Raw genomic sequence first — 14,761 nt, forward strand, 5'->3', positions numbered from 1 at the left:
TAATAATAATGACTGTGAACAAAAGAAGAATATTATGAAACTTTCTTTTTTAAAGAGATTCAGAAAGTCTGCCTCACTTCCTGTGTGTTGTTTTTATTGCTGATCTTTTTATCTGAAAGGTTATTTTGTGCCAATTGAATAATGGTTAATGTGGTGGAGTTTCCAAGTAAAATTATGTGGACTCTGTTCTGCCTCTCCCATATATGGGTATTCTACATCAAACTCACTTTGCTTCAGCATCTTGCACTCTCCTTGTCAATATCAATTATCATTCAAGACTCCCTAACTTAGGAGTTATTATTCATCTGGCTGGAATACCATGACTGTGCTAGGCAGCCAAGTATAAGGCTTGTTTCCAGCCATGGCTTCCATCGTGAAATACGTGAAATACGTTTGTATTTCTTTTTTTCTTATAGAACATTTACTTGTGGATCAAAGTAGCTGTGTTAAGTCATGTCCACCTGGAAAGATTGCCAACGATGAAGATATATGTGAGGAGTGTGATGGTCCATGTCCAAAAAGTGAGTAATATGATAACTATACATTTTAATTGGTTTGTTTTTATGTTAGAACTGTCTCCTTCACTGTCCTATTGAGAATGTCTCAAGATAAAACACTGTCCGGCTTACATGCTGTGTTCAAAGTTTTTATTTTCCTGTGAATACGATATCTATTGTTGCTGCACAGCTGTGGTTACAGACAGTGCTTACAGAACAAAGATTTCAAAGAAAATCTAAAAATTCATTGAGTTTTTTTATATATCACGTGAGGTGGGAACTATTAATCAAAGACAGTGGCAGATATTTAAAGGATTAAGCCATCATTTCCAGCATGGAGGATTTCCATCAAGTTTAATGTAATTGCTTTCCAATTGTGAATTCCTCACTGACATGTGTGGGATTCATTATAAGACTGTTAAATAACACCAAATTTAACAAGTTTAATGAAACAATGAGTGTATTACTCTAGCTCATCTTACTCTATTTTAAACTTGATCGAAATAAAGGCATACCTTACAAACAACACATAATTCAATGCAAACATTGCTGGCATTCTTTAAGTGCAGTAGTGTGTAGTAATCTTCCTTCTTCTTTTTAGCTGATTGTTCACAAATTAAAAAAAATGTTTTTAACTGATCAAATTGATGCTATTAAAATTTACTTCACTGCATTTTATTTATTTTGTTTTTAATTTTTGATATATATTTTTTTTAAATATACAAATTTTCTATGAAATTTTTGTTTAATGTGTTTTCACATATTTTTAAATCACTTCCAACAGCAGAAGATGAATTATATGCAGTGTATTCACAAGTAAAAGTATTTGTTTTGGTTTGTACAAACAGTTGAATTCAGGTTTCAGTGGATTTTGTATTATATTACACATGCAGGCTTGACTACTAGGGACGTTGTAGGTTACTTTAAGATCAAAACAAAAACACCCGGGTTAACAAAAAATACTACTGAATAATTCTGCCACAGCCTCTATCATAGATGGACTGTGATTCTGCAGTTAATAACTATAAAAACTATTTTACTATGAAGGATTCAGTTATTCAGTTCAAAAAAGAAACTAGCCTTACTTGTTTTGATTACTGCATCTATTTGCTTAATGTCAAATATCTATTTATATTGTATTGTAATTGTGTTGTGTACGGATATATTTATTGCTTTTTACCAAAAGAAATATTGTAATTTCTAAGGATGCAATAAAATTTGATTATTATTATTATTATTATAATATCAACTTTGATATTAGCATTTTATTTAGTGAGTAATTTATAGTGGTAACTGCTAGTCCCAGGATTACATCATTGCAATGTGAGATTAAATACTTTGTGTGTTGTTTGCATTTCTGATTTACTCTCTCTGTTTCTACAAAGAATAATCTGTTAAAATCTGCTCAATCATTAAATAAATTTAATGTGTCTAATCAGATAAGTTCATAACATTCTTTCATTTATAAGTCTTGGTATAACTCAGGGATGTGTAAAAAATATATTAAACATACCTGACTGTGTTTGATTTACTGTAAAGCATTTGGTGTAAATAATCAACAGTCATTCTATAATTTTGTGTCTAATGAAAAAATTTTCCCCAGGAAAATGTTGATACAATAGTTGCGGTAATTGGCCTTTACTTAATAAATGTACAATGTGTATGTAGTGAAGAAGGTGTGGATTTTGTTGATCTAATTTAATATGTAGGTGGGGCAAGCACTTTTCAGGGTCAGTTTTCACTAATTAAGCAAATGTTTTCTGTCCATTCTGTCTTTATTGTTTTCATGGGATGTGTCAGTTTACATTGGAATCATATTGTGTATCTATATCTAATTCTAGAATTTAGAAACCTGATTATGGTATACATGTAGATGCTCTTGGCTATATTTATATTCAAAAATATTTAATATCTTGTGTTGAGCTATTGCTATGTGCCACTATATTCTGCATTCATTTTCTGTTTTTATAATTTGCTTTTCAATTTGAACTTTTGTTGATTTGTGCAGACCATGGTGATGGTATTCTGTTTAAAATTCATGGAATTTTAGGTTGTGTATTAAAAAGAACGGAAATTGCTTGACTTGTGCATCGTTCATGTGTGATGCACGAAAATGTCTAATTCAGATGGTTGCCGAGTAACCTTGCAGATTGCTTGTATAATGCTGTTTTATACTTTTTCCCAACAAAACATTTTTCCTGCTAACAGTTTGTGTATTTTTTCGTACCAAAGAACACAGGAAATTTGCTAAGCGCAGTCATAACATATTTTGGGGGAAAACAATGTTTATGACTTTTTTGCAGTTATGGGTCATCTGTGCATTTTTATTTTTCCCTGCAACACTTTGCTTGCAACTCTTTTCTTTGTGTGGAGCTTGCATTTTTTTTAACAAATCTTCCATCTATCCCCTGGATTTCATATGGTTGACCCTCTAATTGTCTGCCAATGATTTTTTTTAAACTTTGAACTTATAGGAATGATAATGAAATGATAATGAAACAAATTGCCTTCGGTAATTATAATAGATTACAACAAATTAGAATTAATTAGATTTTTTTGAGCTAATTATAGAAGTCATTTTGAGTTTTTAAATTGCCAATTCTATTGTACACAGCAGCAAAATGTTCAATATTTTTTGTATTTTATTTCACAATGTTGGTGTATGTTCCCTAGCAGTAATTTTAACAGGAAAAATTTGACAAATGTGAAAAATGTGACCTAATGTTTGAAGGGAGAAGTCAAGGATGGTTAAAAAGTCAGAAGAGGTCATATCATGGTTGTGATGTGCACATTAATGTTTTCAATATGAGAATTTCTGTTACTTTTCATTTTATTGTTAAAACTAAATTTCTATTTCGACAGAAGAGATGCAGTTCACCACCATAGTTGTTTGGTTGACTAAATTTCACCAGAGAAAGTAGATGCAGATGTGCAAGTTTCTTAACAATGCATGGTAATATGCAATGAAAACCTGCATGTCAATCTTTTCTGACGAATATAATCATAGAACACCATAAACACGTGTCAATTCAATGTTTTGAACGCCATGAACACTTGCCAATACAAAGCTTAGAATGCCATGAGGACTTGTTGATGCAAAACTTTGATTATAGAAACAGAAATGTAATTTTCCAGCACTACAAAATTGGGCCTTCTCTTAAGTTGCCATTGTAACAACTGATGCAATTTTCAAAATATCGCATACATATATTTAAAATAAATGATCAGAGAGAAATCATATTCAACAATGTGGGCATGTCAATTTTGTTGTATTGCCATCAGCAAGTCAGAATAAGTTAGGAAATTGTTATCTCCTGGGTGCTATACATACTGTTTGCATGATTGCTAGGCATCCGTACTCCCTCAATTTTTCCTACTTTCACCTTATATCTTGTACCATACTCTCCTCCATTCAAATTATTATCATTCTGATTTTTTTTCTTCTTATTATAAACATATTTCATTTTTACCAGTTCATGTACTTAAATAATACTAAAAAAAATTAATTGAAATAAAAAAATAAATTCTAATTAGATTAAATAATTACCACATTGAGTAAACAAGATGTTCTGAAATAGAATACCATTTGTCAACAAAATTAGCATACAGGCGAATGCAATAATATATTTGTATTCGGTGTTTTTTCATTAATAGCTTCATTTTATCATGAAATATGCATGTGATAAATATTATAATCCTACAACCTTTTCTCCATGTCATCTGCTGTCATTATAGTAATAGCAGCATTAATCTTGTCTATCATATGATATACAACTCTGACTGTATATGACTGCTGACGACAACCTAAAAAATTGGGATTTATTGAAAAACAATCATTATTTTTGCTTCAAAGTTTTGATTTGCAGGCAAATATATTATTAATTCATATTTAGAAAAATCTGACAGGTGATGTCATACTTGGCTTGAATAAATGTCTTTCATTTTAAACTGTTTTCATTTAAAACGATATAAATATTGCAAATGATCTTAGGCATTGACCGTACACACTCATGAATTTGTGTCAATTATTGACAGATACTAACTTGTCTTGATTTGGATTAATTCAGCTAGGTCTGTGTGAATTCCACACACATGTAATCTACTTTGACATTTATAAATGGAAATATTGTGTTGACACAAAAACTGTAGACTGACTCCTTCATTGACCCTCTATATTTACTTGCATGGTGTTATGCAAAGTCAGTAAAATTAATGAACTACATAATATTTTTTAACATCAGGTCTTGACTAATGGGTTTATTGTGTTTTGTCAATAGTTATTCCTGTTTGGAAATTTGTACCATGACAATCCTTGGTCATTATTTTGTAATCTGCGCTCACCTTTGACAAGTATGTTTATTGGTTTGGTTGAGGTAAATGAATGCTACAGTGTGAATGAATGCTTTCAATACATGTATAAACTTCTCAGTAAAAGAATGTACAGTTTGTTGTATCTTTGCCTGTAACAGCATAAAGCAACTTAATTTTTGAAGAATATGTCTTCCCTAATAACCTGAAGGGAGATGTATGACTTCAGCAACAGCATTAGGTTTTTACATGAATGTAATTTGTCACCATGGATACCAGCTTTTGTGGCTTTATCATATACCATAGTAACAGGACTATGATGCATCCCATATCTAAGTGACAGCTTCTCCCAAACTAATAGCACAAGTTGATTTCATGGAGTCTTAAAATTACCACATTCTGAAAGGAGAATGTCAAAAACCTTTTCTTGCCCCGAAGGCATCAATATCTGAACCTTCCTACCACTCATTTCTGTCTATAGTATTTAATCTTCTGAGTTGTATGGACAGCTCGCAGTCTTTGTTTAGTACAAGCTGAAACAAAAAAGAATATTGAAGTTGTGTTCACATTAGATACCATTCCTCCAATTCTTCAAACCATGTAAAAATTGAGGGGGGGGGGATTCCCCACTGAAAATTTTGATGCAGGAATACTTTCACAATAGTATTTCTGCAAAGTTTTCATGAACAAATCCTTCAAGATATATAATACTGATGAAACCGCTAATTTTACTTTTCATGAATTTTGAGGGAATGAAAGATTAGGGTATTCGCAACATTTTGTGGTAATCAAAAAATGATGTCTAATCATGACATTTACTATTAAATAGTTTACAGCTTTATGGTAATTATGAGGGAAAAATTTAGTAATTTGACAAGTACATCTAGCGACTTGTTATCATCAGTTTTACTACGCATAGAAAGTTATGAAATGTGAATATGTGTCTGCTATTCAAAAATCATTTCTCATTTTACCTATAGATCAAAAGAACCTGATTTTTTGAAACCTTCTGAATTAACTTTATAAATTTTCTAAATTTTGGGATTTCATGGCATTCATGAAAATCACTGACACTTCGTCTCATAGGCCAGCAGTGAAATTTTCAATACGATAAATCTATTGATCCTCGAAATTCATGAAAATTTTCCTCTCACAAAATTAAAGGATTTTTTGAATATATAGGATGAGTTAAATGTATGGCACACCTTCAGCAAAGGTTTGAGAGGAACAGCATTAATAAATAATTCTGTATAATTGGATCAGCATGGAAAATAATAAATGATTAAAAGTAAAACAAAAAAAGAAATCTCGGTAAGCATATGGCATTCAGTGGAATTAAATTGTTGTAACTAGTGATCAATTTTCTTTCTCATTGCACTGCTTTGTCAGTTTGAATTAGAGAAACAATTCACAGTCTATTTCAATGCGTCATCATAATGATGGAGGGGATAACATGTCTCAGTTAAACAGTATGTCTCAACCTGCTGATTTTCTATTCCTCCTATCTTAATTCCATACCTACATTGTAAATGCCAATATTAACTTTGCTTGATATTGACTAATATTTTTTTTGTATATTTTGATACATTCTCCTATTTGTCTGTCTTATAATTAGAAGAAAAAATTGAAGAATTGATGTTTTGTAAAAATCTGAGGTTCAAAGATGATTTGTGTTGTTGAGTGATGTAATTTTATATTCACTATATTATTAAATTACCATTTCTTGTATTTCAAATTGTAATACTACCGGTAACAATGAAAAGGAACCCAAATAGTAAATTTTCATTTTGAATATTTATTAAAGAGTTTCAAGAAATGGTTCCATCAAAATGACTTTCCAAATTTATTAATTTGTTAATTATTGTAAAAGCATTAATTTCACTTGGATTTTAAATTCAGTTTTTACAGTGAAACAAATAATTCCCATTGTAGATGTGAATGTGGATATAAGTTGGTGGATTTCAGTTGATAGTGAAAATAGAGAAGGTGAAATCAGTGAATAATTTATCTTATACATAAAAAATTGATGACAAAAAGGGAAGAATATTTTCACCTTTCCAGAGATTTTTAAAGCCCTTGAAGCTTTCAAGTGATTGACCATTTGAGTGAAAATATTGCTCTGAGAATCTTTTGCTACTTGGCATAATAGTCAGCTCTTGCTGATTCTAATGGTACATTTTTTTATAGATTGCAAACATTGAGGAGGTCCTTGAACAGAGACGTGAGGAATTGAGCAAACTGAACAGAACCGCTGTTTCTCTATGTTGCATACATTCTTGGATCATTCCCACAGATTTTAATGGTTTTAAGAGTATATATGAAATATTTGGTGGTCAGAATTAGCATAAATATTTACTATTTATTTAAATTTCATCAATTTTTAGCATGTGTGAAAGTTGAAAACTGTTTAAATTTCATCAATTTTTAGCATGTGTGAAAGTTGAAAACTGTTTAAATTTCATCAATTTTTAGCATGTGTGAAAGTTGAAAACTGTTTAAATTTCATCAATTTTTAGCATGTGTGAAAGTTGAAAACTGTTTAAATTTCATCAATTTTTAGCATGTGTGAAAGTTGAAAACTGTTTAAATTTCATCAATTTTTAGCATGTGTGAAAGTTGAAAACTGTTTAAATTTTCATTTGACGTGTAAATGATTTTCCTTTTTGTTTTTCACAATGTTTGATGATTCACAAAACTTACATCTGTATTACCTGGTACTTCAGTAAATTGCAACAATGATGAAGGGACAATATTGTCAAGTCTCCAATAAAGTTATAGAAATGATCTCAGAGTGCAACTGTAAGATAATCTACTGAACAGAAATGAATTGCCCTTGCTCATAATGAAAGGTGGGGGTAAAAGGTTGTAAGGGACTTTGTTCCTTTTCTTTGTTAACATCGCTGTTGTTGTCAACTGCTCATAGCAAATTGTATTCATGAAGTTAACTGATAAGAATACTGAAACCCTTTCAGCAAATCAAAGACAGTAGGAATCGTCAACTGTGGCAAACACCATTGGGAATAGAATGATATTCTTTACGTCATGTTCTATTACCTAAGTGTCTGTGTCTGTAATATCAAATTTTGTTCACATAGTTTTCTTAACCTATTTTTAAATACCTGCTATATCAAATATGTTCGCATCAGACTAGTTTGTGTCTTACTCTCAATATCACGATGTAGACTTGTTTTCACTTAAAAATTAATGAATAAAGGTGTCGTTTTCAAATGAAAATATTCTGTCTACTTTCAACTCCAAGCTGTTTTGTAACTTGCTTTCAAAGTCACAATGTATCAAAATTGTTAAGAACCTGATCATTTTTGTTCTGCTAATAATTTGTTGCGTATTAAGCATAGTTTTGTTTAAAAATCCTTTCTTTAAATAACATAAATAATAATTTCTTTGATTTTGAATGTTTGTGATATAACTTGAAACATAATCTTGCATTTTAAACAAATTTACATTCAAACGATAAATCAGGACAGTTGCCCTTTTCCATAGTCTGGTGTATTTGAACAAATCTTTTTTATCTTCCAATTTTGTTTGTACCTAACATTTTCTTGGCAAGGGAAAGGAATGGAGACAAAAATGTTTATTTATTACATATTATTGAAACTTACACCTGTTTTAAATTTTATTTGCCATATAATGGTAGTTTCTTTGCTGACCTTGCTCTGTTTTATGTCATGCTGTATCCTGTCAAGCAGATACATTTCAAATGTATTCTATTTGCAGCTCTTTCCTTTGGTGTAATCTTAATTTGGAATTTGCTCAGACATGAAGTCATACATGTACTTTTTACTGTCAATTTTTTTTTTCTTGGGTACTTTTTGTGAGTTTCTAAATTGATTTTCTTCTGAAGAGTTGAACAACTGATATTACATGTATGTCAAGACTTAAATGAATATATATGATCACCTAAAACACTAAAGAAAAAAAGACTTCTGGTCGATATTTTCAAAAAATAAATTGTACTTAAAATTTTCTTTTAAAAATTATAGGTTAAATTGTCACTTTAATTAGTTAATTTATCTAATTAATTACATTCTGATTCATAAGAAAGTGATCATTTTGTATATAATAATATCTCAGACTAGCACAGGATATTGCCTCCAGCTGATAACTTTGTCAGTTATTTATTTCCTCCAGTGTAATGAAAATGTGTTTAATTCCAAGCCTCTTAAATATTTATGAAGTCCACTACTTAAAAATGATCATTTTTTGGTAAATTATTTGTTTCCTAATTTTATTGGGAACATTACTTGTCTGGATTTAATTTAGTAGTGCTTATTTAAAATGAAACTGATACATACATGTATGTGTTGTATTGTTTATTTTAAAATAACACAAGAGGTGTTACATGTCAGAAGTATTTCCAGACATCCTGCGTAATAAAATTTTCCAATGGGTCCAGAAGACATCCTTTCAGGAAATGGCTTTATGTACTCAATTTAAAAAAAAATGACAATCTCAAAATCTGATTTCTATTGAAATCCTATTAATCACAGTTTGTAATACAATGTTACAACAATTAGTTTAAACTCCATAATCAGGGGTGCTTTGTATTAAGTGCACAACATGAATTTGAATTTAATAATAACTGTTTAGGTTGGGTAAACAAAAAGAAGATGCATTGTTTATTCAGCTTTAAAAACAACTTGACTTGATTTGAAGGATAAATGTCATTTGGCGCTTCCTAAGTTTTCAAATTATTGTCTTGAACACTATTTCTAGGATTTTTCAATTAATGTTGCGGTTAATAATAACAATACTTCCACATTTCAGCATATTGAAACTATATAGTTTTTTCATTTTCTTTGATGATCGGTTTAAACTGTAAAAAAAAACATTATTACATTATTATATCAGCCCTTGATCTGGATCTGTTATAAAATTACACAGGAAAAAATAAATATATTTTGAGGTTCACAATATTCAGTATTTGCTCTGTCAGAAGTGCATCTCTAAATAGTACCATACAATCTGTATTATAAGCAGCATCCCTAATAGAAGTCGTACCCATTCTTTTTGAATAATTGAGAACCAAAAATTGTTCATATGTGTAGATGTTCTAATAGAAGCCGCATCCCTTCAGTTGCATTGTACCATTTTAATTGAAGCGGTGGCTTCTAATACAGATTTTACAGTAACACACATAACCAACAAATTTATCTGTACACAATATCCTTAAAATAAAACTAATTTTAACTATATACAAAACTCTGTCATTTACATATATATTGTAGCAACGATAAAAACTACTGTTACACGATTTGGTTTTCTTACATACTGTTCAAACCCACATACACAGACTGGCATATCGCAACATTTATTGTAAAAATATCAGTTAGAGTGAGAGAGGGTGACATTTTGCTCAGAAATGGTTAAACATTGACTTTTATCCTATTTAACATAAAATAATTCAGAATCAGTAAAAACTAGAGATTATTATGCATTGTGTAAACAAAAATTATTGCTCTTCTGAATTTAAGAAAAAAATGCTTGATATCCTTTGATTTTCACTCAAAAAATCTGCTTTTTAAGTTTTTCGTTTCTGACATCACCCTTTACATTATATTTATCATTCAAATCTCTGAATGACCTAAATGGCGATGTTTATTGAATGCTATTACTTTCAAACAATGTTCACTGTAGATCATAAAGTCGTTAAAACAGTTTTCTGCTTAAGGACATCTAATTTCTGTCAGAATAAGTTATAACTGCAGGCTATCTATTGTAGTTAGTTAATGTAGTTGAGATTGTAACTACTTTCAGCTAATTCATACATGCATGTATCTACTTGTATCATACATTTTTCCCTTGGAAATAGATATTAAATATTGCTGTAAATCTTAAAAAGAAACTGTAACATTTGTATTTTGTCATAAAACCTCTACAAATTGCCTCAAGAGGTTTACAAGTAAATTGAAAGTCGTAGGTTAATGGGAATATATATATAAAGGATGTAGTCTCAGTTCTTGGAGACTTTCTGAATGATATGTTTCAATGAATATATATATAAAGGATGTAGTCTCAGTTCTTGGAGACTTTCTGAATGATATGTTTCAATGAATATATATATAAAGGATGTAGTCTCAGTTCTTGGAGACTTTCTGAATGATATGTTTCAATGAATATATATATAAAGGATGTAGTCTCAGTTCTTGGAGACTTTCTGAATGATATGTTTCAATGAATATATATATAAAGGATGTAGTCTCAGTTCTTGGAGACTTTCTGAATGATATGTTTCAATGAATATATATATAAAGGATGTAGTCTCAGTTCTTGGAGACTTTCTGAATGATATGTTTCAATGAATATATATATAAAGGATGTAGTCTCAGTTCTTGGAGACTTTCTGAATGATATGTTTCAATGAATATATATATAAAGGATGTAGTCTCAGTTCTTGGAGACTTTCTGAATGATATGTTTCAATGAATATAGAGAAACCAAAAAATAGTGAATCTAGTTTTGAGTAAAACAAATAATCGATTGGTGTCTCGTCTGCACATAAATACACTGAAAGGTGTCGCCCATTTTTACCTTGTTCCAATCATTGCTGAAGGAGACATGTTATGTCTTTTTATATGCAAAAATGAATGATTGAAAGATAAGAATTTCAAAAATAAAAAAACAGTGGAATGCAATGGAATGCAATGGACAAATTTTTGCTTTAAGGGGTTCCCTATTAGAAACTCCGAAAATACACAAGTAAAATTCATTGACAAAAAATTCTGCAGGGTAGTAACAAATCTTAAGAAATTTTTTTTTCACATTTCAGCAAATTATAAGAAAATTTATCATGAGGAAAAAATTGCACAAAACAAAAAAAAGTTAATAAAAATAGTTTTTCTGCCATCGCCCCTCCCTGAGTTTCTAATAGTCCACCTCTAACTTACCTTTAATATTTAATCATGTAATCTTCATATAGTTTTTTCACAGGCATTTCATCAGGAAGTATTGTGAAATAGCACAGATTTGGATGTTAAGGAAGTGAAGAAATAGCAGCCATAGATAGGAATTAAGGCAGGGAACCAGATGAAGATAGGACTCAGTATTATGTAAATATAACAAAGAATAGGTTTGGAATAGGAAGTTTAGAAAACAAATTATTTCTCTAAAAGTATCATTAAAATCATCCACATGTACTTGTATATATATATATATATATATATATATATATATATTTTAAACTTTTTATTATAATAACATTTTTAACTGAGATACATAATGACCATCAACAGGAATATTTTTTCCCTGCCTTGTTGAGATTGTTGAAGATTTAGAAATCCACTGTGAGATACAGTTAGTCTATGCATGGTGGGAATGTGTGTGGTGAAGCTAATATTAAAGTATATTTTATTGCCCTCTACTTTGTAATAATAAATACCGGTGCTTCTTCTTTAATGTAACATGAAGAATTTAAAACTTCATCGCAGACAACTCCAATGAATTCATGTTTTATACATTATTATGTCCAGCTAATATATAATGTCTGTCCCTATCTAAGATTTCGTCAGCAGCTAAGGAGAATTCTTATTCTTTTTTTTCTTTCTGTCTTGTGGGCAATTACATGTACGGTAGTTCTACTTTTCGGCTCTCTTATATGCATTTAAATGTGAGGGAGATATAATCATAGAAAATGCTGGAATTGCAGTGCTCTCTTCAAATATGTAGACTCTAAGATAAACTTGCTTGTATTGCTTTACCAGGGAACTACCTGCCCAAGGCAATATGCAGAATGCAAACAGAGAAAGATTGGAAAGCTTTAAGTTGAGCCAGCATGCATAGACATGTTGTAACATGCTGTGTGACAGATCAGGTTTCAATGTGACTTAGCCTTTCAGTTTTGTGGGTCAGCACAAATAACTCATATCCAGGGAACCTTAATAAATATGGTTTTGTTTCCATAGTAACAAATTATACATTAAACAGTGATAAAAATGTACATGATTATGATTTAATTGTTGTCAAATCATTTATGCTTCTTTTAATCAAAATCAGTTTAGGAATTCTGAACACTGCCAAAGTAGTGTTCCAAATATTTAGAATTGACTTACCAGTAAATTTGACAATGACCTTTTATAGGTTTGTGAGATACATGGATGGGTCACTTTACCAAATCTTTATTTATTGAATGATATTTTAACATAATTGAATTGAGACATGGAATTTGATTGGTTCCTCATGGTTTTGTTATGTAGCATGTCATTTTGGTTTGATTCAGCATTTATTTTAATTCTGTCACTTTCTTTAGTGGAATTTGTTTCTGAATTTGACGTTAATTTTGAACCAAATAAATAATTTAACATTGCTTATAGGTTCTGATACTAAACTTTGACAATTGTATATATCACTTAAAAACCTGAAAATAAGCAGACAGAACTTAGATTTTGTTTGCATTAGAGGTAAATGGGTTAGATGTACACTCACTGATGAATTTAAGTGTTTGTGCCCACAGAATTGTTATAGCTGTACGAGAAATTATGACATTATGGTTCAAAATGTGAATTGGTACACTAGCTGTGTCAAACATGTAATTGAATCCCTTTGTCTGGGGGATTTTATAATCAAATGAATTTAGTAAGCATCAGTGTATCTTTTGCTGAATCTATTCCATGCAACTAAATTATTTTAAGATCAACTTCTGTTTATAAGAAGAGTTACCCATTATCAGATAACTTGTTTATGCCGGTATACGGTGCGGTACCCGGTATACGTCAATTTCTGAATGCATTTCATTTGACAGATTATATTATGTGTTGATAGGCTTGTATACAGCAACTTTGTAGAAATATATTGTCATTTATTTTGAATTTATTATTAATTTTTGAAAAAAATAGGCATAATTTTCTTTTGGCTACTAGTTTTAACCAATATGGTGGTTCTTCTAACTTTTGATCAGGAATTAATGTAAGGTAATGTTCTCTAAATGTTTATGGCGTCTAGAACTCCACAGAAATTTTCTATCAACAATCAAATTTACATGAGAGGAAATTTCCACCATAATAAAACTAGGCAGATGAAATCTACTAAGCTCACTTTGTGCTGTCATAAAATCAAAATGATGAAGTTGGTAGCGAGGTGATGGAGATGTTGTCAGTTGTTATGCACTAATCTTACACCTCAACAGGATATGTAATATATCTGAGTTTATTTTATGTTCAATTTGTCAAGCTTTAATCATCTGTTCATGGTTAAAAATTAATGATGAGAAAAAATAAATAGACTTACAATCCATCTTTGTCTGAAATGGCTGTAAGTTTTACAGTCGCTGTCAGATCAGTGTTCAGTCATTAGTTTTGTCACGTTTTCAATGCATGTGAATTATGTCTCGTCTTCAATGTGCGTCATCGCAGACGTACTGGATCAAAGATGTTGGATAAGATCAAATGGCTTTTAGAAATAAATTGTCACTTTTGCTTGTCAGAGAGGTATAAATCAGGATAAATCAGCAAATATGCAAATTATTATTTCCAACGTACATAAATGTTTTAAAACTCAAAGTATTTATGAATTTTATAAATGGTTCAAATGTAAATGTCATTCTAAGACTGAACCTGACATCAATAAAAAATAAAATTCAGAATACATATAGAATTTATATTGCAGTCTGGCAAAAGATGGAAGACTGTATTTCTGTGTGCAATCAACACATCAATGAGTTTGAAACATTTTGTGATGCTTACAAAACACTAAAATACAATTTTTTTTTTTTCACAGCATGTCCTGGGTTTGGCAGAGATGAACTTAGTATATATGACCAAGTCGACGAAAGAAACATCCATATTTTCCAAAACTGCACTGTTATTGACGGGAGTCTTATCTTTACATCAAGTACATTTGACGGGTTAGTATGAAATGATTTAAATATAATATTTCCTGAATTTACTTAATGAATGTAACCGTGTTACGAATCAGGAATGGAGCAGCCAAACCACATACACTGC

The 14,761-nt window shown here is 30.4% G+C and overlaps 1 protein-coding gene across 5 annotated transcripts in view; it reads left to right on the plus strand.

Moving 5' to 3' along the window:
- LOC100372961 (epidermal growth factor receptor-like) overlaps window positions 1–14,761 on the plus strand; it is a 160,979-nt gene that overhangs the window by 124,214 nt on the left and 22,004 nt on the right. For all 5 annotated transcript variants that reach the window (XM_085495688.1, XM_085495691.1, XM_085495689.1 and 2 more), the window contains exons 7-8: window positions 417–521; window positions 14,535–14,661. In XM_085495688.1, coding sequence (XP_085351814.1) covers window positions 417–521; window positions 14,535–14,661 — 232 coding nt within the window. The remainder of the gene's footprint in view (window positions 1–416; window positions 522–14,534; window positions 14,662–14,761) is intronic.

Source organism: Saccoglossus kowalevskii, chromosome 22 (genome assembly GCF_978046115.1).
Source record: "Saccoglossus kowalevskii chromosome 22, keSacKowa6.1, whole genome shotgun sequence".
Classification (NCBI taxonomy): Eukaryota; Metazoa; Hemichordata; class Enteropneusta; family Harrimaniidae; genus Saccoglossus; species Saccoglossus kowalevskii.